Consider the following 26,518-nt stretch of genomic DNA (forward strand, 5'->3'; position numbering starts at 1 on the left):
GCACCAAGCACGGCCGCAAACAGCCAGCCATGCTCACACCCGCGCTGCTCTCAGGACCCGGGGAACCCGAGAGACCCCCGCACGCTCGAGTCCGGCTCCCTCTCAGACCCCGCTGTCTTTGACAGACTGCAGCTTGGACTCTAAGTCAGTGTTAATAGCTGATGACAAATTCAAACCTAAAATAAGTATCCAGGAAGAAAAAAACAAAATGCTGATTCCTAAGCAGCAGCATATGAAGCGGTTTTAAATCATTTCCTTGTGTGTGAAGCTGATGGAACCGGCCACACCCCTCCTCTCCCCCAGGCCTCGCCTGCAGAGAGGAGAGCGCAGGGCCCCCAACCAGCCGCAGGGACCCCCGCCAGCTCACTCCCCTCGGGAGGGGCTCCACGCCCTCGCACGTGGAGTCATTCGGGGAAGCTGAGGGGAGGTATTTTAAATGATTATTAAATCAATCATGAACCCTGTGGAATATTTCATAAACATTCCCCCAACACCTGTGAGTCAACTGACACCCTATTTCTATTAACAACTCAGCTCAATTATTTTATACAGTTGGCCTAAAAATGCAGCCAGCTATTAATGAATGTATTTAGAAGTATAAATCAAGTCAGCAACACAACCAGTTTTGCCAGTCAAGTTTACAGTCTGTGCTAATAGATGGCTCAATAACCGTTTTTTCCCCCTTGTGTACAAAGTTGTGGGAATGTCATGGTGTTTATTACAAAATGGAATACAATACCGTAGTCATTGAAAACTGCTGTATACATAGGTAATCAAACTATAGGCTTCTGAGTGAAAGCATTCAAAAATCATATCTATATTAAACACCGCTTTCTACAATGTTTGTTATACCCACAGCACAGAAACTAAGACATAAAATTATCTTTTTTCCTCCCCTTTCTTTAGAAGGAAATCCACAGGTTATTGCGAGGGAAACAATCAATAATATCACTGTATTATTCTGGTTTCACATTGGTTGTCTCAAGTTCTCCTTTGATTTTTCTCTCCAAGCAGTTTGAAAGTTCAATGTTTACACAGCTGAAGTTGAGAGTTAGTCCGGCCCTCATCTACGTTTGGAAAGGGAAGCAAATTCTTTTTCAAAAACTGGTCCACAAAGGTCATTCTCTGAAAACCTACAATTTCCTATCTCTCTAACCTTTAAATCATTAACTTCCTAGAGCATTTTTCCACTGGGGGAACATTCTGATCCGTAAACACGTGTGTGTGTGATTCCTTTGAAGAATCTCTGTATGAGTTTGGGAAGCTGCTACCAGGGGAGAAATGTTTCCATCGGAAAATACTTTTAAAAGATCAATGGTTACGAAAGGTGCCAGACATGAAAAAGAATGACTTCTTCTTAAATACATTATGAATAAGTTAGCTGTGTTACATATTGTACGTCACGGACTTTGAAGAAATATATCACTTCTCCTCCAGTATTTTCAGATTTGAATTTTCAATCTGTATCAAGAAGTTGGCTTAACATCTGTATCTAAACAGCAATTTGTGAATTTTAATCCGGTGGGTATGACTGACAATAAGTTTAGTTTTTGGATCTTTTCCATGTGTACTTTTTGGGGAAGAAACTTTCACGGAGGAACTCCATGAGACACATGGTGCAGGTGATAAAGTATCCTCACCTTCCGAAGAGAGAGTCTAGCTTGGGTCCAAAGACCCAGGGTTTAGCACTTTCTTAGCCTTATTTTAAGAAGCTCAGCTTCTTAGCATCACAACTAGCATGAGATTGTTTTGCTTTGGCTTTTTCTTTCTTTTTTCATCTTTGAGACAAACAGGGAAGGGGCAGCAGACAATTATTGCAGGTGTGGATTCAACTGCAATGCCACTGAGCGTGAGTGGGTGCCCTTGCTCTGAATAGAAAGGCGTGGGTTGGAGCTGTAGGTGCCACTTTTGGAGTTCCTAGAAGCTTCTAGAAGCTCCTCTGTCTGGTTCATCAGACAGAAGAGGGTGTGGTCGCTCACTTACAGGATTTAGTCTTTACCCAAGTGTGTCCAATTTAGCTTTGCTGTTGGGGTGAGGAAATCTGGAACATTTTTTGGTTAAAGTGGACCTGAACACTCTAGGTGGACCTTGTCCTTGCCTTCACGTTCCGTCTGCAGTGTGTTCTGAAGGCCTTTCTGAGCTAACCCCCTGGGACAGTCAGGGTTATGACGGTGGCCAAAGAGGAACACCACAACCATGCGAGAGTAAATAAACAGTGTCCGCAAATGAAACCCCTGCCTGCCACTGTCTTGAAAAACACACCATCTCGGGAAACTCTGCGACTGCAGTGATCATGTTCAGTAAGTTCCTTTCAACAGAATTATTCAGGATGCTTTTCTCTCTTTTTTATTTTTAAAATCACCACAGGCATGTTTTTATGAGAAAAGGAATTCTAGTGTAACATTCCATGGAGGAGTAACAGAGAAGTTGGCAATTCTTGTATTCCTTTTATTCCCCCTAGTTTCCTAATTCAAGGACTTGGAAGATGAGACACGTGTACGTGTGTATGTGTAAGTGCAATTCAAGAGAAGCCATCAGTGAGTTTCAGAGAATAAACACGGACCATAGGAATGGACTGAAGATGAACGGATGCAAAGAAAAAGGAAGATAGGTGGTAACCTCAGGTGGTAAAAGACATGAAAGAAGTCAAAATAAAGGTTAGAAAGCAAAATACAAGAGAAAAAAATACTTCGAAAAACATTTCTCCACACAGATACCCTCTTTAAAGAAATGAATTAGGTGGTGCTGAGAGAATAAGTCCCAAGCACCTAAGCCACACTGTGGAAGGATGGGGCGAGCGAGGCAATCATGGCAGGCTCCCTGGAGGAGTTGACAGTTGAGCCATGTTCTTGAAAAATAAAATTTAAAGAGATTGGCCAGCAAATAAGATGTGATGGGGCGAGGAGGAGTAAAAAGCACAAGTGCACTTAGCTCTGTGTGGGTAGAGTGGAGTGAAGGAATGCTGGGTCTGCAGAGGGAGCCACAGGAGGACTGGGGGCCCGAGGGAGAGGCAGGAATGCACTGACACGTGAGCAGGTGAGAGCTGCCTTTCTGACCTAGGTGCCGGGCTTGAAGACAACGCCAGTCCTCCCGGGAGGCCTCTGGGCCCCACACCTCCAAGGCAGGCAACAGTTACTTGCTGGATAGAGTGAAGGCTGTTTTGTTCTTGGTTTTCTGGGGAAGGAGTTAGAAGAGAACGGGAGAAGTGGTTCTGGAATAGGACTAAACAGGGGAGAAGGCGAGGGGAGCCAGTCTGTGACTTAGGGAAGTATTAGCAGAGACTGGAAATGCGAGGGCAGGAAAAGCGGGCAGGGATGGGTAAGAGAAGAGGCTTCTGGGAGCAGGATAAGGCCCTGCCGAGAGAGAAGAATGGAAAGACACCTCAGTATGGGGGGAGCGGGAAGCGCCTGTGGAGACGAGACGTGAGCAGACGTCACAGCAACACTGGCCCCATCACAGACGCGCGCGCATCGAGGGCGCGCGCATCGTGGGCGCGCGCATCGTGAGCGCCAGTGAAGAGGACCACGAAACTAAAGCCACGTTGGAAGGCACGTGTAAAATGTTCGGAAACATTTAAAAGAAAATGTACAAACTCTTCCTCTTGAGACTTTTTTTACAGCAAATTCTAAGATACAACATGCATTTCTAATGCAAAAGTGTACGTGTCTCTTGTAGAATTAAGATAAAATGGTTCGTTTATATAGCTGGAACCTGTCACTTTGACCTATTTATATGTCAGTTCATTCAAATATCAACATCTGTTAAAAGCTCAGGTGTCATTTTAGATACTATATGTAACAAGCAGAAAAAATTCATAAAAATAAAAGCATGGTTTCGTAATTAGTAAATTCTTCTCAGTATCCTTTTGGAATGTGAGAAGAAATTTGACCCGACTTAAAAACAAAAACAAAGAAAAAACAAACGAGCACATTTTCTTCAGCCTTACCTACATTTATGGTATAAATCCATCACAAAGACACATTAAGACCGTGAGAGTTTTATGGCATTTTACAGTGTTTGTCTTCTAAATACTGTAGTCTCACTGTCTTTCATTCTTTTTTTCCTCCTACCAAAGGTAACTTTTTCCCACCAGAAATTATTTTTTTAAAACTTTATGTTAATTGATCTTACAGGTTAACTAAACACATTAGAAAAAAATCTCACTCTGCCAAATACAACAGCTGAATGATATTATGCGGTTTCCTGCCTTAACAAAAACATGCTCGCGCACACACAGCCTGCAGTGCCCCTCACCAGGAAGAGAAATCAAGAACTCTGTTTGGGTTCAGATGTCAGAACCAGGAGGGGGACTGGCTCCCGTCCCCTGACAGCAGGGAAACACCCCTTTTCCTTTGTGCCACTTGTGACTTGACCAAAGCTCATGGAGGAACCGCCCCCCTACACAGCAGTGTGAACAGGTAACTCCTCATCTAAGTATGGCCCCTCTATATCTTTGACACAATGCATAATTGCTTTTATTTTACACAACTAGCTGGGGATGAGATGGTAGGGTATGCAAGGGACACACTTTCCAATGTGGGGAGGCGATGTCATTTAACAGGTCCTGAGGGTCTGTCATAGCTCAGGCCCTGTGCTCAGCAGTGAGCTAGGTTACAGGGGATGCAAAGAGGCATGAGACAGAAGAAAAGTGGCCGTGTTGCCCTGCTAATGGATTTGAACTTCATGCTGTGAGCATTAGGAAGCAGCTGAAAGTTTACAGAAAGACAGCCAGATGTGTGCTTGGAAAACAGACACTGTGGCAGCAGTGGAGCAGGAACCCATGGACGGGACAGCCCGGAAGGGAAGTCGGGCGGTGCCTGCGTGGTCTGGGGAGGAAGGGCTGCAGGACTGGCCACCCACAGGGGTAACAGAGGCACGGGGAGGGAGGCAGAGGGTGCTACTGGGGTAGGAATGGCAGGTTGTTTTGATGATGTGGAAGGAAGGGGAAAAAATTATGTATGACATATGACTTTACATATGTAATATATAAAATTATATTACATATGACTGATGTTTGGCTATTGATGAGTGAACACAGGGAGAGTAACAGGGTGGAGAAAGAACAGTAATTAATTTGGTTTAAACAATTTCAGACAGACACTTATGATACACCCCAGGAAAAAGGTCCAATGATTGGCAGCTGTGAATGGGAGCGTGGCCCTCAGGAGACAGGCAGAGGCAGAAGGTGCCCACATCGTATGAGTAACCACAGCTGGCTCAGAGAAGAGGACAAAATATCCCAGGAGAAGAATACAGAGTCAAAACAGAGCTGAGCAGCATCTCCCTGGGACAGTCGTCTCCCTGGGGCAGCATTATTTCAGGAATGGGCAACAGATAAAGAGTCCGAGAACAGACAGAAAAAGAGCAGTCCGGGAGGCGGGAGGTTACCCACAGGGGTAACAGAGGTGCGGGTAGGAGCGCTGTCCTGAAATCAGTGGGAGGGAAAACAAGGGGAGGGAAGACCAGAATCCATTGTCATCGTTTCCGAAGACAGAGCCTGTGCTGACCAATGGCGTCAGCATACAGACGCTCACTGCTGACTCGGGAGAAAGGTGTGTCCCTCAGGTGAAGGGTCTGAGCGCTGAGCTCCCCGGGCTGAGGGTCCAACAGAAGACAGTTCTGTGGAGGTGGCTGAAGTGTGGATGTCCCTTCACACTCTGGAGGTCAGCATGGTGGCAGATTATCCCAGGACGGTGACTCTGGGGGAGACTTTCTTTTTTGATCTGATGTTTGTATTTGCCAATTTTCTAGGAAGAGCATGCATTGTTTTAATAATCAGAATAAAACAAAGAAATGAGTGAAAAGGAAGCCAATTTTTTTGAAGAATGTGGTGCCGTGGTGTCCCCAGTCTGGAGGAACAGGAAAGTGGGAGGGGCCCGGAGTCGGGTCCCTGTGCCCACTCTGCCCAGCAGTGGCTACAGGACCCCAGGAACATTCAGAACTTCCCTCTGGAATGTGGCCTCCTCACCTGAGGTACAGGAGCTGGGCTGGAAAATCACTAAGGTGCGTCTCAGATGTGGGTTCTAGCTAGGTCTGGGTCCTAGCCTGTGATGTGAGAATAAGCTCTCAAATATATTAGAGAAAACTGATACTTAAGGAAACCCTATAATGAATTGTGTGAAGAACAATTATTTCATAATGCAAATTTTCACTCCAATATATATATGTTTTATCATTTCTGATCTTGTTTATTTGCTTTTCTGAAAGTAAGGAACATCTACATCAATTATAATATGTCCCTTTGCATTCTTTTCACTATACTTTCTGTTTTAAAAATAAGATTCAGCTTCTACCGCAGTCTCTTCTGTGCACGAATCAAGGCAGAGAATAGTGTTTCGTGGGTAGGGCTTGAAGGCTGCAGTTGCCAAGACTAAATATTTACTGCTTCCTTTAGCGTGCCCAAGGACATAAAGTGTTTACTGAGCAATTATCACAGGCACTGAGGAAACACGAGCATCAGGCCACATTTCCTACCCATCCCCTCTTCCGTGTGATGAGGGGTCCGGTGTGGCCACTTCTCGGTTATTTCTGTTTCAGGTGCTTTTAGGTAATGCACAGCAATGTCCATTAGTGGCCCAAGGCCCAGGCAGTGAAAAACATTAGACCAGACCTAAAAAATAATTAGGTGAAAGCCAAGATGTAGTTCACAAATAAAAACCCTAGGACATTCAAGTTCAAAAGTACCTTAAAGGTCACTTGGGACAACGTCCTGCTGGAAGGGGGTGCCCTTCTGCCAGGGGGTACTGCTCCAGTTCTTGGATACCCATAGGGAAATTCCCACAGTTTCTCTAGCAGTGGTCTCCAGCCTCTGGGGCACCAGGGACTGCTTTTGTGGAAGACAATTTTTCCACGGACGGGTGGAGGGGGTATGGTTTTGGGATGATTCAAGTGTGTTACATCCAAGCTCACGTCCTGCTGTGCGGCCCGGTTCCTAACAGGCCACGGACCAGTATAGGATCTCAGCTTGAAGGTTGGGGACTCCTGCGAGGGAAACACCTCGACTTCACGAGACAGGTATTTGCTGACCCTGTAGTTACTGGAAAGTTCTTCTGCCTTCCTGAAACCTGCCCTCCTGACAGCCACCCCTCAGGCCCAGTTCTGTCCTCAGTATGACACCGCCTGAGGTTATGATGTTCCTGCTCATTGCTGGAAGGTCCACGGTGCTGGGGAAATTTTACAGCCGAGTCAGAATGTCACAGCCTACACTGCAAATGTATCCTTCCTTTCTTAACAGTTTTCTCGAAGGATGAAATCTGTTAGTCTGTCACGTCTATAATAAAATTAATCTGAATCCTTCTTAAAAACTTAGCCCAGTACAAAATGTTTTGTTCTGTGTAGCAGCAGGCTCTAAGGCTGGAGGAGAACACAAACGCTTCTTATCCAGCTTCCATTTAACCAACTCGGTGGATCAACTGGTGTTCTCTCGCCCTCTGAAAGCAGGCTGGCGGACGCCCACCGCAGGAGAACTGCTCGGAGTCGGCCGGCCACTCTTGGGCGGTCCGCAGACTTCCGGTCTCCAGTGTTGAACAGTGCATCGACCGAGATGCAGCTACGCTTGCTCCCAAACTTTCTGTGCCAGGGTGTTGACGATTGTGAGTACACAATTAAAGGGTATACAAACCAATAAAATGCAAGTGTGAGTACAAGAGCTGTTTCTGGAACAAGTTAAAGCTTTAGAAAGGCTACAGTTTATTCAGTGAAAGGAATGCTATCAAATAGGCATGAATAAGACAGCTGTAAAGAACTGAGAAAAATCGTAAAACTCTAGAAGGATTCTGCACTCATTTACCTCTGAAAAGGCCTTTAAATTCTTACCCCCTTTATTGCTGGCAGTGTAGATAATGGATGGTAGATATGCTGTACGCAACACAAGCTTGGAAGACCCTTGACAGTGAACTTCTACTCAGAGAAAGACCTTGGTCCTTCCTCAGACTTTGGTGAATGAATGCACCTTTAAATTCTTTAAATTAAATTTTAAATATTTAAAAGCTGTATTATCACTTTTATGATTTTCAGCTTTCATCACCTTTTTCAAAGAAGTGATCAGTTATTGGCTCTGAAGCCAGGGAGAAGGTCCCCACTAGAGTTTATGGCTGATCTGTCTCTCAGGACACTGAAGACTCCATATAACCCAAGTCCGCCAAGAACTATACAAACTGAGATATGGTCCAAGCCAGAAATGCTAGGAACTACAGAAATTAATAAGATTCACCAGTTAATGTTTAGTCAGATTATACTGATAAAAACAAAAAGAGACAAAGTTTTAAGAAGAAGTTTTCAGTGAGCTAGTCCAGTTCACCAAAAGTGGTTCAGATGGTCTCATGACTAAACTTCAGTGGTTCACATGATCCCATTAAGGCATGTGAAATCTCCAAAAAATAAATGAGCAAGCTTTAGGATCCCAGACATATACCCTAATTAAAGCTATGCAAGCTGAATGAACCATTTCTTCATATTACTAAGACATTTTAGCAAGAAAATGTTTGCAGTGGAAAGGTCTATTGTCTCAGAAGAGCTCATACAAGGATGGGAAATAAACACTCCTTAAGGGTTTGGGTTATAGCTTACTATTTTATTATTTTATACAGTACTTTGCCACTAACAAAGGGCTTTTACATATCTGACTTTTTAAAAAATTAATAAACCTCTGTGAGGTAAATATAACCTTCCTATTTTATAGATAAGAAAATAAGAATTCATAGATGTCAAATGAGATGCCCAAGCTTACACAGCTGGAAATTAGTTCACAGACCACAAAACCCTGGTCATTGCAATTTCAATTATTTTTTTAAAGTTTGGAAAATAAAGGGAAAAACTAAAATTTTCATTGATTCCAAGTCATTTTGCATATTCTCTTCTTCCTTCTATCCATGGATTGTGATTACTGGAATATCTTATTTTTTTCACTTCACACTGTATCACACGCATTTACCATGACCACCTAACCTCTATGCAGTTCATTTACTGACTATATAGTATTATGACACATAAATTATCTAAGTCAAAATAACACTATGGGTGAGGAGGTACTCTATAAAAATGAAAGATGAATAAGAAAAAGACCATTACTTAATGCATACCATTATTGGCCAGCCAGGTTTTTTATTATTACTTTTGTTGGTCATTTGTTTTTGCTATTACAGGTGAGACTAAGGTAAGAAGTCCTTTCTCTACAGCACAGGTGCTGAATGAAGAGCAAGCTTTCCCTCCCGAAGCTCCTCCCCTTCACAATGTTTGTGAATTACTGTCTGTTCATTTAAATCTGCACTCCCCTCCTTTCTCTAGTTAAAAATTGAGAGGTAAAATGTGTGCGGACAGAAATGTGTAGCTTCATATTTTTTCCCTATTACTTGCAACGATTGTTTTTCACAGAACAAGTGTACCCCTTTGCAGAATAGTGAAAGCTTTCTTAGAAGCAGTGGATAAATTCAACTGATATTAAGCAAGAAAGCAAAACGGTCTATGCGTCATTTTAGCTGGCTCTCAAAGGACCAGTTAGTCTTTTGCTTTTCTTAAAACCCAACCAAGCTATAGCGACATGGCACAGACTAAAAGGCTGATCTGGAAGTTGATTAATTTCTCTGGAAAAGCATCATTCCTCCATTTCAATCCGCGCCGTTGACAACACAGCCTAAATCCAATTTTAAATGAATGCAAACACAGCCACTCTCTAGGCCAAACTCTGGAAAAACACCTTAAGAATTCCAAGTGGAAGTCTTTGTAGATCCTGAGAGGCCTATATGTTGCTCCTAATTTAGAGAAGTGTCAAGATATGTTTCTCCAAGGGCCAAGAAAGGAGGATTATGCAACTTAATGAGATGATGCCATATGAAACCCCGAGTGATGGCTCTCTGGGCTTTCAGCAATTCCCAGTAAATGTTCTCATCCCTTTGGATCCCGTGCCCTAGCTAACGGCATCTCCGGATTGGAATGCACATTGGAGGCCTTCTAGCCCAAACAGTCCTCAGTCACATCCTAATTCCACCGATAAGGCAGGCTCGGGGAGAGCACAGAAGCTTCCAGAGACAGTACGGTGCCAAAACATTTGGTTATCCCTTACCTCATTCCTGGAGCGTTTGGCCCAAACCTGTGTAGACACAGATCCCCGAGGGGAGCCCCGCATCCCCTCCACATGGCACTGTGACTTACCTGCGGAGGCCCGGGAGCGGCACTGCCCGGTCATGGGGCTGTACTCCTGGCTCTCGTCAGCACACACACACAGGAAGGAGCCTTCCACATTCTCACAAAAGGCTTCGCCGCACACGCCACTGAGCAGTTCACATTCGTTCACATCTGGAAGAGGGAACACAGATCAAGTCGGACACATGCCTCGCTTCTGACAGCTCTTCATTTTACCGGCTGTGCCAAGGCTAGCAGCAGCATTTGCTGAAGACACGGTGATGGCAGGGAGCAGCCAAACCCTGCTGCTCCCGAAGGCGGGGCGGCTGCACGATGTGGTTTGCAGGGAAGGTCAGGGGAAATGCAAAGCCAAGGTTCCAAATTTCAATTCTGCCTTTTAAGGGACAACCCAGAATTGTATGCCAGCACCCTATGCACCCTTGGATTCTTTCGTTTCCTCTTCCCTAACTTTTTCACAGGATGAAGTCTTAAGTAAGCCAGTTCTTAATTCAAGGAAAAGGATCCCCATTGGCATTTCAGAAATCATACACTTCTTTAAGTTCATTTTAAAAAATGGTTTTAAATCCACTTAAATGTCTGGAGCATAGTTCTCTAGCAGCCAAAATGTCCCTCGTTTAACAACCAGCATGCAGATTGTACAGAGACACCTGGAAATATTCAGTGGGCCACTTTCATCATTCACGTAAAACAAGTCCATTCAGTAACTTCTCACTGATTTCACAGTGCTTTTAAAAACTCTCTTGGTGTTCCACAGTGTAATTTCTGTTTTGCTAAATGTTTTTCTCTTGCACTTAAATTAAATATACATAATTAAAAGATAGTCAAGGAATCTACTGCTTATAATATGCAAGGGCACAGCTGTAAAGAAAGGCTAATTTTATGTTTGACTCTGCCCAATACTGCCACTCACTTTTACTCCTCCTAAGGAATTTTATTAATGAGTAGCCCGCTCAGCAAAGCACCTGACTTGATATCTGAAATGCTTTTGTGTTTTGAGCATTCAGCATGTACAATATCAGACTTCATGGGCACACTCGGAGACAGTTTACACAAAGTTAAAAATCTGATCGGCTACCCAAATCATTCAGAAAAAAATACCCTATTTTCACTGGCTAGGCTCAGTTAATTGAACAGAAAGTTTATGTATCTTGACTTATTTGAATGATTACTCAGTTTTCTATTTCACTTTGTATAGAAACAGATAAAAATCCAATGAGCTGGTTTTCCCTTGTCAAAAGATATTGTAACATAAAGTAAAGCAAAGAGGTGGTATATTTAATCAACCCAGACAGTCCTAATTTAGACCAGAAAAATTGACTTTAGAAATCTGCCAGTTCCCATTTGTCAAATTTTAGGTAAATGTCAACTGGAACGTTCTACTTTCTAACTGGTATTATTTACAGGGCTACCGAAATCTTTCCCATCAGGCTGTATTCACTCAATCAAAAAATATTTTCTAGTTTACTTCCTCAGGTACTGGGGAAGAAACCATGAGTCAAGTGGTCCAGCTCCTGCCTTCACCAAGCTTATGGTCGAGTCAGGGAAATTAATCAGATAATCAATCATATGGGCTGTGGTAAGTGCTAAGAACAGGAAGTACAGAGCATCATGAAAGCACAAGACAGCGGGCCTTAGAGCAGGGGTGGGTTAGGGAAATGACAGTGGAACTGAGCTCTGTCTGCAGGATGAGCAGGTGGTACCAAGAAGCGGTAGAGAGGGAGAGGGGAGGCAGTCAGGAGGAGCCCAGCAGAGGAAACAGCATGGCCAAAGGCTGGTATCCAGGCTGATTCATCCTAGTTTAAATCCTCCAGAACATCAGTGCGGTCAAGTGCACATGACAGGCACTCAGTGAGTATTTCTGAAGGAGTGAATAAACAGACAAGAGGACACCTGTTGAGTTCACTAAAATGATAGAAACTATTTCTTAAAGGGTGGCGTTTTGTGTGCCAAGCTGAAACTTCAACATGGGTTCAGTGAGCTCATCTGGCTGGTTAGAAACGGACACTCGCCAGGGGTTGTAAGAGCTGTGCAGAGTCAATGGTTCAGTATCTGATGTCTCAGAAACAGTTCAACAACATTTACTGAGCACCTACAAACAGGTATGGTCCAGCCAAGGGAGAGAGAAAGTTCTCAGTCACAGGGAGCTCGTTGCCTTGCAGGAGGTGGCTGTGGGCTGTACACATAATTGAGTTATTCCAAAAAAAGGGTGTAAATTCTGCAATAGAATTTGCTCAAGGTATTCTGGAAGCAGGAGGAGGGTAACGGCTCAGTTTGAGAGTGAGAGAAGGAAGAGAAACAGTGTCTGGGAGGAGATGACGTCTAGCCTCTGGCTTTAGCAATGAGTGGGGTGAGTCCAGGCTGTGGGAGGGGAAGCTGGGAGGACATTCCCAGCAGAGGGAGCAAACAACAGCCAAGTCACTGCACAGTCACACAAGCAACTGCAAGCAGCTGTATGTCCCTGGAATGCAAAAGGTGAGCAAAGACAGGGTGAGGCTGAGAAGGCAAGCGGGGGGTCAGATCACATGACCTATTTAGTCAAAATATTTCATGAATGTCAGATAACTTTCATCGCTTGTATTTTAGTGCAAAGGAGACTAAAGCGGTCACTGGAAGTAGCAATTATGATAATGTTACCTTAAAAGTGGTTGCTGTTTTAACTAATTTTATCATTAAACTTCCAAACACCTAGATTTTGTTTTCCCAGTTTGATCTGAATGAAAAATGAATTAATGCTTTTACTGCAAATTTCCGAACTACAAAGTTACTGGCCCCTCCTCAAGCAAGTGCCATTTACCACAAAGAGTTATGTTCCTTAATTAAGAATAAAGAAAAAGCCTTGCTATAGGTGAAGTTTTAAATTTAAGAGCCATTCTTCTCTTTCCCACTTAATTGCTCTAAACTGCAAATGTGTGTCATAATGCATTTGAATGAAACAAATCACAGCTGCTCAGACAATGAGATGCTGCACCTCTTCTTCTGCATGGTCATGCGCTGCACAATATATCAGGACACCTGACGAAATTCAAGACACCTTCGCCCTGTCAATCCTGGAAGAGCAAAGAAATACGGTGGCACGACCCAAAGCATTGCTTTACAGCTGTCACTCCTGGAAACTGGAAGTCTTGCTAACACCTTTCCTTAAAGGCACTGCCCGAGGTGGTGCAGGGAGAAGACAGACAAGCTGTCCCCCTACACTGCACTCTGTCTCCTGTGCGGGAGAGACAGGAGAGTTCTGCACACTCAGCTAAGGGTTTAAACAGGTGTGTCATTGAACATTCATTTACATTCAAAGTTACATACTTCTATATTTCTGAATGTCCCCAACCATTTCAGGAGCCACGGGACATTTGTGCATAGCCCCAAATTGTGTGACAAAAGCAAACTGTGATGAAATTCTGCCCAAATGACCGTGCTTGCACTCTCTCCTGTGGTTGATCACTTTGATTTCCTTTCCAAGCGGAGCGAGATATGACATGTGTTGGGGAAAAAGAAATCTAAAAACTCACCCACACACCCTTGCCCATCCTGTGGGGCCTGAAAGCCCTGATAACACAGGCAGCGGAAGGAGCCGGCCGTATTGTCACAAAACCCGTGACTGTCACAAATAGTGTTGTTTACACACTCATCAATATCTGCAAAAAAGACACAAAACACAGACCGACAAACACCAGGTATTAATGGAGAAACAGGCTGTCAACACACCCCGATTAGTACGAGATGACCATGTTTACACAGGATGAACTTTAAAAACATTTTACACGGAAATAAAATGTTTTGATGAAAATGTCTTAAGAGACAAAACACTGGGTTGTATGACAAAACATTTACTTTTTCTCAGGAAATGGTTTCAAACAGAAACAACCACTGTTAATGACCATGGTCAGTATTTTCTCTATGTTTTTGACTCTTTATTTCAAGGGAGATTACCATGTATTCCTACAGAGCTCCTATGTGGAGGCATTGTCACATGTTATGATTGTGGTAAATACTAACAGTTCTATTCGAAGAGTTAGGGGCTGCAAGACGCACTTGCCTGCTTGGGCAGTGGTTACTCAGCTCCAAGATGACCTCGATCAAGTCTAACCAGAATTCCCATGAAGGGGAAGGGAACGAGGAGGAGGTAGGGAGGAGGGGGAGAGGAGGGGGAGAAAGGAGAGGAGAAAGAGGCAGGAAGAAAGGGGAAGAGAGAGTGGGAAGGGAGAGGGAAGGAAGGGAGGAGGAAGAGGGGAAGGAGAAGGGAGGGAGAAAGGAGGAGGAGGAGGGAGAGGGAACGTGGGGAGGAAGGAGGAGAAAGACAGGGGAGAGGGAGTGGGAAGGGACAGAGACTCTGATGAGTTCAGCTGTGTAGCTGGCCAGCCAGTCCCAGTTATTCACGAGGAAAGATTTCCTGTCACCAAGTTACAGCCACTCAGGATCTTCAAGGTCAATGCTGCTCCAGCTGATTAGTCAGCGGCCAACCTGGTAAATTCATTTTGCTCTCTATAAACCTGATGATAGACAGTGGTCCTGGGCCTTTTCCCCACCATTAATAAAAAATGTTCTCATAAAAGTGATCTCATTTATAGAGTCACAAAAGCATTTTCAGATAGGGTTCTCTTTACCCTTGGTTATTAATTTTCCTTGATGTTCTTTCATTCCCATCTCCGTTCTGTTTTCTGCACGCTTCCATTGGCCAGGCTCTCTGTCCCGCCCACTCTGGGCTTCCCAGCCCCCAGATATGGGTTTTGGGAGAAAACAAGAAAATGCAATTACTGTATCTAAATACATCTGAAGAAGACAGTGCTTTTGGGTTCAAATAATGAGACAAGAATTACAAATGATAAAGAAAATGACAAGTCAAATTGCACTTGACAGAATTTAGTTTTGGAGAGTTCATGTTAATAAAGTCAAGCTTTTCTCATTTGAAAATTTTTAAAGCCGAGTCCAAGAAATTTTGTAAAAGAAGATATATTCAACGATTTTTGGCAAGTGCCTCACTTCCCTTCCTCATGTTCCAACACAGACAACAGACAGTCCAGAGACTGTCTCCCTTTTGCAGTTGCAAAATGTGAGTGCCTGCATCTAAGCTTTCTTAGTTTTCTCAACCCGAAGAAGAAAACTTCCAAGGCTGGGCCCTTTCTCCCAAGCCCACCAGTCTGTTCTCCCTCAAGCCTGCCCTGCTAGCATCTTCAACTATGCCCCCTTCTCCCCACTCCATCCCCAGCTCCTTCCTCACTGCCTTCAAAAATGTTAAAGAAGTTCTTGGAGCAGCTGTCACTTGACCATGATGTCACCTACTGTGCTTTTCCATTCTTTCTGTCACTACAAAATGTCTCAAAACAACTGTCTATACTCACTGCCTTTATTTCCCAATGTATCTTATCAGTATAAGGAAATAATTGCAGCAATACTAATATTAGTAACTAATAATACTAGTGTATTTCTAGAGTTACTGTGATGATTAAACAAAATAACATGCATAAAATGTTATTTTAAGAACACTGCCTGGCATGTAACGGAGGAAGCATCCAATGCATGTCAACTATTACTATTACTCCTCGTACTCCTTCCTGACTCTCCCCCTCTCAAAACCCCTCTGAGAAAAGCCACCGGTGACTGACCCATCATTAAATCCCCAGCTCATTTGCCAATTAGTCACTATCACCCTTGACCTCTAAGTCTGGTCAACACCCCCTCCTAGAAATCTCTCTTTTCATAACCAGAGACAGACCCTTATCTCATTCTACCTATAACCACTACTTGGCCCTCACCTTTTACCACCTGAAGGAAGGGGACTCAGGCACACTCTGGGAGCAGCGACATCCTCAGAGCTCCCCTCTCCACCCTGTCCACACTCTCCCAACTGCAACTACCACGGTCCTCGGAATGAATCCCAAGTCTTCCTCTCCAGCCAGGATCCTTTGTGTTCTGTGCCACACACCATTGGATCTGTTGTGACGTCAAACTTAGCAAGTGTGAAACCTCCTAAACCGCATTTCCTGAACTTAGTGAGAAATCTCTCACCTCTTATTCTTCCTTTTTTTCCCCTTTTGCCTCTACAGCTGACCTCCCCAACCTGAATGGAAAGCCCCATGATATTATTTTACATCTAAAAAAAAAATGAAATCTCCCTTGCAGCACTGAACACAAAGAAGACGCTCCAGAAATCTGTCCTGATGGATGTGCACTGTCAGCGTAAGGCTGGGATTACAACTTATCTGCTGATCCCAACCACGAGAGGAGTAACCACACCGTGTCATCGAATCACTTCACACAGACCGCTGCTAATTTTAGTCTCCCCGAACGGACGTTGGTCAAGAGCTCACATTATTCATTGAACCACTGGATCTAAGGGCTGGAAAGAGATTCGGAAATGCTTGCATTACCACTTTTAGACTGATTTCCCAGTCTTTCTCAAGGGTCAGCCTCTGTCCTTGAGAACCACTTACCTACTACCGACCGGACATGTTTGTAATAAATTGAACTTATTATCACTCCCTGCCTCACATCTCCTCCATCTCGCCTATAATCCCTCCGTCAGAGACTCCAACCAGTCACCCAGGCCAGAAATCTGAGCCATCCTTCTCTCGCTCCTCCTCCCCACCCCTCCCCCATCGTACCCATTGATCTAACATTCCTGAAACTCGTACTCCTGATTGGCTTCCTTATCTCCAGCCTTGCTGCCCTCTCTCCCATCCTTTCTCCACCAAACTGCAGCCCTGTCAGTACTCTCCCTTGCTCAGAATGTTCAGTATCCTTCTGGGCTAGAGGATTCCAAGCGCTCTCCTTAGCAGAGCACAGAGCGCCTTTCGTCGTCTGGCTTCTGGCCGCAGGTCTGGCCACCGCGCCCAGCCAACCTCCTTCCAGGTAAATACTCATCCCCACCAGCGTATCAGAGTTCTTTGAAAACACCATGTTTTTTAGGTCATTTCTCCGTGACTTGGTGCACACCCCTTCCTCCACTACAAATCTCCCTCCACCTGCTTTGTTCGGAAACTCCTGGCTTTGCAGGAGACGATCCAAGGGGTCCTTCCTACGTGGCACCCTCTGTAGCTACTCCAAGAGCAGATTTCAGGGCCCCTCCTCTCTGCTCCCAGAGCATTTTGTGCCATTACTGTGCTTATCCGTTGTTTTGGGGGTGGGGGCTCTCTGGCTGAGCCTCCCCAGCACCTTATTTCTCTACTAAAAGGGACAGTGAATAGCAAAGAAGAAGTGCTAGAAGAAATCTGGTGGCTTTTCAGACCAGATCCCTGACACAAAGTCTCTTGCTTCCCTTTTTGGTAATTCTATGCCATTACAGCAGACGAAGCTTCCTTGTTAATGACTGCCAGCTCATCGACTGAGGAACTGACCGTGTGGTGAATGAGTCCTGAGATGGCTGTTAATTACCGGGCATCTCGCAGTCTCAGACCTACTGTGACAGTGATTGACAGAGAAAGTTTAGATGAGCAACATTTTTAATTTGAACAAATAGGAAAAAACAACCTGGAATGCCCGCTGGAGACTGGCTCTTCAACAACTAGTATTTTATAAAAATGATAGACTGTAATGCTCAGCAGTTTCATGCTTTCAACAATGAGATAAGGTAACAGCTTTAATAAGAAGATGTTTGTTTCGCTTCTCTGACTAATGGTCTGTATTTTAGAAAAACCATTATTCTGTTAGATTTTTTTTTCAGGTGAGCTCTCTGAGATATTTTTCCCTTGTTCATTCTGTATGTAAAGCAACTTACAGAACTGCTACAATTAAGATGAACTCTATCAAAATAAAAGCAAATGTTAAAAAAAATTATGATTATATAATAATAAAAGCCCTGTCAAGATGCAAGCTTCATAAAGGGACAAGTGAGACCCATCCTGTTTTATGCTGAAGTTGGGTTTTGAAGATGAAACTAAATTTCAAACGCTGCCGCGGCACCTGTGAGAACCCTCCCTGGCGTCGTCACCCGTGCACGGCTCTTGCTTGGTCAGCACCCCAAGCGAATCAGGTAGGTATATTGCTGCAAGAATTGTTGATTTCTCATGCAATTTTTGGCTATCAATATTTTACTAAATATAACTCGTTTTTACTAAAACTTACTAAGCGTTATCAGCGGTTCTCTCCAGAAAGCAGACCTCCAAACCTACACCGTCAATTCTGAAAGATTGAAGGCCAGAGACTCGCTACCACCCTCTTGCTTCAGGAAGGTGAACTACGAAGAAAAGTGAAAGCAGGAACAGGAGGCATGCCTGTGTAAAAGGCTCTGGGGTCGGGTAAACCTTAGTTACTCACGAAAAAATCACAACTGTGACATCAACAATGAAATTCATGACAACACCTCAGTAATTCCATTAGGTTTTCTGTATTATACAGAAAAGTATGTGCATGGGGAAAATGGCATGTTTGTGTACTTTTTTTTCAGTTAAATAATTTACTTTTCCTTCTCTCAAATATACTCTTCAGTTTGTTTTAAGAAAAGAAGTGCTTCTTTCTCATACTTTCTTCACATGTCCTATCTTTGTTGATTTTTTTCTTTATTCTGAGCAAGACATATCGACCTGTTGGAGGAAGCAGCTCACTGACGAGCCCTCTGTGTGTTCCCGGGGCACTTTAGAGAGGGGGGTGATGGAACAGAGGCCCACTGTTAGTAATGGATCATTCACAGAAAAACCTTCACCGTTCTTGCGCATGTTGGAAGAAAAAGCCTTACTGTCATCCAAAGATTTCTAGATGAATGATATGGTCCATATCAACTTGACGAGACTTTGAAGATTATTTGGTTTGAAACCCTTCATTTCAAGACCCAGAAAACAGGCCTAGAGAGGGGAAGGAACTAGCCCCGAGGTTATGCAACCTGCTGTGGCAGAGCTGGCAAAGGGACAGAGCCTGGGTAAGGAACCCTCTTTGGAATCTGCCTCTGTGGCTCCATCCACCACATCCGCCTGCCTCCCACCATGGCGATGGCTATTACGGGTCAGGCTGAGAGGGTGAACAAACCAGCCAGAGTGGGGGACCAACAAGCATGAACAGGTGGAAGCGAGAGAGCATGATCCTTGACTTATTGCTACTTGACTTGCAGTTTAAATCAAGTACCCTCATCCTGTCATTTAAACAAGGCCTTGTCATCAATCGTCACTGTGTCTGAAATGTAAATACCTGAGGTGTGTAGTCCTGAGAATGAAGTTTCTCTACGAGGCCCCCTGGCAGAAAGGCCCATCGGGCAGTAAGGCCGGAGAAGCCACAGGAGGCCCTGGACCGCATGTCTAGCACTGGTGTTCTCTGGATCTCTCGTGAAAAGGAAATGATCCATTATTTCAGCCCAGGGCCTCCTGACCCACTGGAATTGGTTAAATATTTGGTGCCAGAACCTTAGGAAAATAGAGCCAAAGGAAAAGGGGCTTACACTGGAAGGGATGCAGGGGTTCCTGCCTCAGGAGAAACGCGGCCCTCACACCCCCTCCCGAAAAGAGCAGAAGCAGACCAGCAGACAGTGCCCCGGGCCAAGAAGCAGGACTGAGCAGTGTTAACCCAGCTGAATCATGGCCCGAAGGAATTTTTAAATGGCATGGCTGCTGGCCCAGAAGAGATTAAGGTCTCTCTCCCAGCAGAGGAGGGAAGCCAGGATTAAACGGAAGATGAGCGCACGGCCTAAAGGAAAAAAAAAAAATAATAAAACGCAGCCAATAGGAAATTAAAAACTGGATTTGGAGATGGTCCACACAATACAATAGGATATGGAAAGAGCCTTTAGAAACAGTTCCCTGAGGTCTGGCAACGCTGACAAGGCTGAAGAATATGGGCCTTATGTGTTATGGAAAATAACTTCATTCTGGGAAATGGAGATGATGCCCTTGTGCAGAGTTTGACAGCCAGGCTCTTGCCTGACCGAGAAGGTGAGAAAACCCAGGGGACCGCAAGGGTCACAGGTATGTTGGGAAAGCTGGCAACCTAAGATAAGCAACAAGAAATAACAAAGGTAAGAAAGTTATTTCAAGGCTAACTTCCTAGCACATAAATTCTAGAAAGTAAGGCTGGCCAATGAGAGGTCCTTAAGAAAAACAACAACCCAGCCTTGAAATTCACGACTTTTAAAAAGATTTTCTTAAATTATTCTGGAACAACCCCCTAGAGAAGCCTCCCATTTAGTTTCTGGAAACAGCTAGAAGTTCTAGAGAAACTAAACCGAAACTCTGCTCTGATTTAATTAGCATCATGTGGATGATGAATATTCACTATTCACAAAACCCTAATAAAAACCACCCTAAAACCACAACCATCACCCTAGTCATCTGACCCCAGAATATGAGACATACTCTATCACCTCCCCACACCCAGTCATCACCCTCTTCTGATCCCATCCTTGGTACTGCCTCCGACCTCTCCCCTCCTCTCCATCCTAATTCAGGGCCTCACCATCTCTCACCAGGAATCCTACTGTGGCCTTTCATCTGGCGATTGTGCTTCCAGCCACCCATTGCTACTCCAAACCCATCCTCCATAATGAGAGAATGATTTGCCATTTGAAATAGTCCTACCAAATAATTCTCCCAGCCCTGGCTGGCATAGCTCAGTGGATTGAGCACAGGCTGCGAACCAAAGCATCACCGGTTCAATTCCCAGTCAGGGCACATGCCTGGGTTGTAGGCCATGGCCCCCAGCAACTGCACATTGATGTTTCCCTCTCTCTTTCTCCCTCCCTTCCCTCTCTAAAAATAAATAAATAAAATCTTTTAAAAAAACCCAAATAATTCTCCCCTTAAGCCTCTGCAGTTTTTCTCCATAGATAATGGTATAGAATCCTTGTGTTTCTAGCTGGTCCCTTTGCCCCTGGGTTCCAAGGGCCTACATACTCCTGGGTTTCCTCTTAATCCTTTGGCCACTCCCACACAATCTTTCTCTTTTACTTGACCCCTAGATATTGAAGTTAATTAGTTCTAGGTCCTCTTTTCTTCTCATTATATGATGTCTCTTAGTGCCTCATTTGTTCTAAAAGCTCCAAATGCCATCCACAGCTGACCACCCCCAGTTGCATCTCCAGCCTACTCTTCTGTCTAAGCACTAGGTTTAACTTGGTCAAACTGCCTGCCTGATGCAACCTACATGAGTATTTCATAGACCACTATACTCAAATGCATCCAAATCATGCTCTTGATCTTTAAAAAACACTTACTTTGCTTGAAATGATAAAAATTATGTGAAAAAATGAACAATAAAATGATAACAAACTCACAACTACCAACAACCAAACCTAAAAATACAAAAACAAAAACTAATGAAGCAAACAACTAGAACAGGACAGAATCACAAAATGGAGATCACATGGAAGGTTATCAGTGGGGAGGGGCAGGGGGAGAATGGAGGAAAAGGTACCGGGAATAAGAAGCATAAATGGTAAGCACAATATAGACAGGGGGAGGTTAAGAATAGTATAGGAAATGGAGAAGCCAAAGAACTTATATATACGACCCATGGACATGAACCAAGGATGGGGGCAATGTGGGTGGGAGTGGGGGTGCAGGGTGGAGGGGAAAAAGGGGGTAAAAATCGGACAAGTGTAATACCATAATAAATAAAATATATTTAAAAAAGAAAATACTACTAATTATTATTTTTAATAGTATATACATATTTTAAGTTAGGAAAACATAGCAATTCTCAACATTGGCAATTTCAACTGAAAACAAGCAAACAAAGAGTCAAAACCCCCAAGACAAAAAATATATACTTTTTAATGTAGCCAAGGTATATTGGGGGGGGGGGGCGGTTTGGTGGATACAAAGCTATATTTGTTTAGTTTCAAAAAACTCTGGACATACTGCCCAAAAGTACAATCTTTTGAACATGAAATGCAGAGATTCTGTTGAGTTAAAAATAAAAATGCTTTGGATTTAATCCCTCCCTCAGTGCACAATGCTAAGTTTCCAGTTACACATGTTTTCTGTCTGAACATGGACTTTCCTACTGCACTCAGGTAAGTACCGCACACAGTTTCACTGTCAATCATGTGAGATCCTGGGCCCGTGCGTCTCAGATCCCAAATTTATCTTAACTTTTGGTGTGTTTGATTTCCTATTCATACCCTTTTTAGCTAAAAATCATAGGGAAACATTCTTTCAAAACATATATATATAAACAGGGGCAGATTACGTAATAAAAAATATTCCATAAGAAGGCACCCCCCTGCCGAAAAAAGGAAAGGAAAAAAATGAAGAGATAAGACAAGTGGAAAACAAAACTTAAAGCACAGACTTGAACCAAATACCAGTAATTACGTTAATGTATGTGAACTAAATTTTCTAAGTAAGAGACAAAGACTGTCTATCTGGATTAGAAAAGAATTAATAGTATCCTGCTCACACTCACAAAAAAGACCTTTCAATACAAGAACACGGAAAGGCAGGAAAGGACAACCCATGCAAAGTCCAACCGGAAGATCTGCTTATAGCTGCATGAACAAGAGACAAAGCAGAATGAAAGGCAGGACACTCTGCTGTCACCATTGCTACTCAGCACTGTGGTGGAGGTCTTAGAGAGGGTGACGAGATAAGGGTATAATTACTGAAAGAAAATAAAACTTGCACTACATTATTTACAGACAACATAATTATAAATGTGCAAAATCCACAAGAATCTGCAGATAAACTAGTATAAATAGCAAGTGAATTCAGTAAGGACATGGATTCAAGGTTAATGTACAACAAAGGAAACTGCAGATCCACACAGCAGTAACAAATAATTATAAGGGTAAAAAAATGTTAAATACCATTCATAGCAACATACAAATATTGAAAACATAGGAATAAGTCTAAATTATGTCATGTAAGACTTCACACAAAAAAACCTGCAACAAAACATCAAAACAAATGGAAGAAAACCTAAATAACTAGAGGAATATAAATTGAAAGACTCAATATTTTAAAATATCAAATCTCCTAAAATCGAACAATTGATTAAATGTGATTCTAATCAAAATCCCAGCAGAATTTTTTGTGAACATTGATAAGCTTATAAAACTTACATAGGAATGCAAAGGATCAAGAATAGCCCTGGCAATCTCAATTAAAAACAAAATTGGACAATTTAGAATCTAAAGCACTATATAATAAAAATCCTTATAAAGCTACTACTATTAAGACAAGATGCTATTGGTGCAGGAATGGATGAGCTTAGGGGTGGAGTGAAGGAGAAAGAGACAGGCCCATACACAGTTGATCCTTGAACCACAGGGTTTTGAACAGTGTGGGTCCACTTACACACAGATTTTTTTTCCAGGAAATATTATAAATGTATTTCCTCTTCCTTATGATATTCTTAATGATATTTTCTTTTTTTGAGCTTACTTTATTGTAAAAATGCAGCATATAATACATATAACACAAAATACATATTAATCAATTGCTTATGCTATTGGTAAGGCTTCAGGTCAACCAGAGACCATTAAGAGTTAAGTTTTGGGAGAGTTAAAAGTTAGACACAGATTTCTGACTGCCCTGGAGGTGAGGCGTCCACTGCATATTTGATGACATGGTTCCATGACAAAGTTGTCACTGCAGATCAGCGGGAGAAAGGTGACCTCCTCAACAAATGGTGATGACCCACTTGGACATCCACTTAGGAAAAAGTCAATCTCGACTTCTATTTCACACCATTTGCAAAAATCAATTTCAGGGGGATCAGAGATTCCAAACATCCAGCGAGTTGTGCTCATAACTAAGCACAGCAAGTACATGTTCTTTCACGTGAGGATAAAACATAAAGCTGAGTCTCTAAATTTTGTAAACTTTTTTGAACACTCCAAAAAGTCCTAAGGATTCTTCAAGTATTTAAACTATGTCTTTAGTTCTCATTTCCACTCAGCTTTTGAAGACAAGGAAGGGGGATAAGCGTCCAGATGAAGATTTTCTCTTTAGCATCCAAAATCAGGTCAAGGATGAAAATCCTTATAAATAAAAGCATTTTAAATTAGCTGCTTAAAAAAAAACAACCCAAGAAGAGTATTTTGGCTTTTACGTTTTAAACTGCATTAACAAGCTCATGCAGTGAAAGACGAAGAAAACGGGGAAAGTGCTGTCTCAGTTTTCCTCAGTGAACGGGCTCAGGGATCTCGGGGTCTGCAAAGGGCGTTCGTGTCCTTAAGCTGGTTGGGAAGCCTGCCGTCCGCACTGGGCACAGTCTTCCCCTCACAGGACAGGGACACGGGGTGGCATGAGGAAGCCACGGCATGTGGCAGATGTTTGTTCAGTGACAAGCCTCGACGTTGCAGGGTAAAAGCGAAAACTGAATATCCGTGACCTCTAACGGAAACTTTCTGGATTAAGTTGAAAAGTAGTATATTTTTTTTAAAGAAGAAGCAAAATACTTTTGCTTTTCACAAAAGCAAAACCTGTAAATACATGAAGTCATCTGTGCTTTTTTCGAGAAAAAGGGAACCAAAGTGCATTTCTGAATTTAAAAAGCCATTTTCTTCCTATTTCTTCCCAGTAGGGATGAACAGAATATTATATAAAAACTGGAAAAGTGAATGAGAAGGACTTGAATTTGCTACAGAAAAGGCACATTTCTAAAAATTTAAATGAGAAGAAAGCTTTAAAAAAATTTCTCCTCTTGAAATTAAAAAAATCATAATTTACTATTATACAATGGACAGTCATAAAAAGTAGAATATTTGAATAAATTCTCCATTATATATACATTGTATGCTATTCAGAAAAAAGGTCTTTAGATACTTGTGGAAAATATCCTAAACTTCACTGCATATTTCTCCTATCATATTTAACACTTGCAAAAGAGAGTACGTGTGAAATATACACTTGTGTGTTTACACTATATGTTTTTAAAATGCAGTACCATTTTGTCTCACATTTATTTATAGCTACTTGGATTATGTGTGCATTAATTTAACAGTTTGGTATTTTAACACCTGAGATTTGCTTAAAAATAAACGTTTCAGGCTCACTTCAGAGTGAGGCCGGGCACTCTCCCTTTCCTTATGCACAGCCTTTCCCACTCCTGGCGGCGCAGCCAGTGAGCACGGGGAGCAGGCCCCAAGCACAGGCCAAACACATCAGACCCAGATTCATCTTTTTGACAGGAGGCCCCAGAGGCAATATAAAATCAGCCAAAAAATTCCCACTTTTTTCACCATTCTAGTTTTTCTTTTTCCATATTCAAATAAGAGGCCAAGAAAGATCCGTTTTGAAACCACAGGAAACAGACAGTGTACCTCTAGAAATAACTCCAATGCATAAATGCAAACAAGCATCAGCATTAGCCATCAGTTTATTGGCAATTGACACATAAGACATTTTAAAACTTGAAATCCTTAGGGGGTGAGTGGGGACAGAGAGCCACATGAAACTTTTGGGGGCAACAAAGGGTAAGAGTTGAAGTAAATCACATATAAATGAGTTACTGCGTTATATTCTATATGACTTTAAATAAATGTTGGGCTTAAAATGAGATAAAATGCAGTAATTCATTTATATCCAGACCTGGATTTAGAACTAGCAGACAATTTGATTCACAAACGCTTCTTTTATCTGACAGTGTGTTGTGTATTTTGTAAGCACTGATCAAATAAAAACAGAGAGATGTTAAAGGCTCCCTCCTTTTAAGTGCCCCAGTATTAAAGGAACAACTGGCAGTAACAATGGTACCAGTATTGAGAAGTGCTAAAACTCTAACAGCAATTCATAGTCACTGAGCACATTTTACGAGCCAAGCTCCATTCATACATGCCAACACACATTGGAATATTTAATTCTCACTACAACTCCATGTAGGTATTCTTATTACCCTCAATATGCACAGAGGGAACTGAGGCAGAAGATTTAGTCATTTACCCAAGTTCTCACAGCATAGAAGAGCTGAAGTAAGAGTTCAAGCCCACGTACTGAGACGCCACAGCCTAATTTCTTGAACACTGCTGAAGCCAGTAATTATGCAGGGTGTGCCTTAGAGAAGTCAGTCTTCCAAAAATAGGAAAGGCTTCCCAAAAGTGCTCAGCACACTCAATTTGGAGTAATCATCTTCTGTGATTCCTGAGAGTCCAGGATGAGTTACTACAAACCATCTCTTCATCCCTTCATTCATTCACCAAATACTTATTCTGTCCTAATTACTCTCAATGGCACACAGTTGTGAACAAAACAGGTTACAATTCCTCTCTCAGCCTTGGAGACTAGCGGAGGGTGGGGGTGGGGGGGTCCGACAATAAACAATACAGAAGGAAAAGACATAGAACTAGGGAATTCAAGTAAATGTGAGAAAGGGTGCTCAGGGTTCCCTGAGAAAGTGACATGTGAATAAGGACCTACAGCAGATGTGAGGTGACAACTGGTGCAATTATTAGTACAATAAACTTCCTTATTTTAAGCTGTCCATTGCAACTAAAGCATACCGATAAATACTTCACCTACCT

At 42.8% G+C, this 26,518-nt stretch overlaps 1 protein-coding gene across 13 annotated transcripts in view; it reads right to left on the reverse strand.

The window, feature by feature from the left end:
* The window catches only part of LTBP1 (latent transforming growth factor beta binding protein 1), a 362,585-nt gene that overhangs the window by 31,779 nt on the left and 304,288 nt on the right, over positions 1 to 26,518 (reverse strand). For 8 of the 13 annotated variants that reach the window (XM_045827131.1, XM_045827129.1, XM_045827127.1 and 5 more), the window contains 2 exons: positions 13,647 to 13,772; positions 10,150 to 10,293 (listed from right to left, as the gene is read on the reverse strand). In XM_045827131.1, the coding sequence (XP_045683087.1) occupies positions 10,150 to 10,293; positions 13,647 to 13,772 (270 nt within the window). The remainder of the gene's footprint in view (positions 1 to 10,149; positions 10,294 to 13,646; positions 13,773 to 26,518) is intronic. The other 5 variants (XM_045827128.1, XM_045827139.1, XM_045827138.1 and 2 more) reach the window with 1 other exon arrangement.

Source organism: Phyllostomus hastatus, unplaced genomic scaffold (genome assembly GCF_019186645.2).
Source record: "Phyllostomus hastatus isolate PE091 unplaced genomic scaffold, TTU_PhHast_1.1 phas_scaffold_78, whole genome shotgun sequence".
NCBI classification, from domain to species: Eukaryota; Metazoa; Chordata; class Mammalia; order Chiroptera; family Phyllostomidae; genus Phyllostomus; species Phyllostomus hastatus.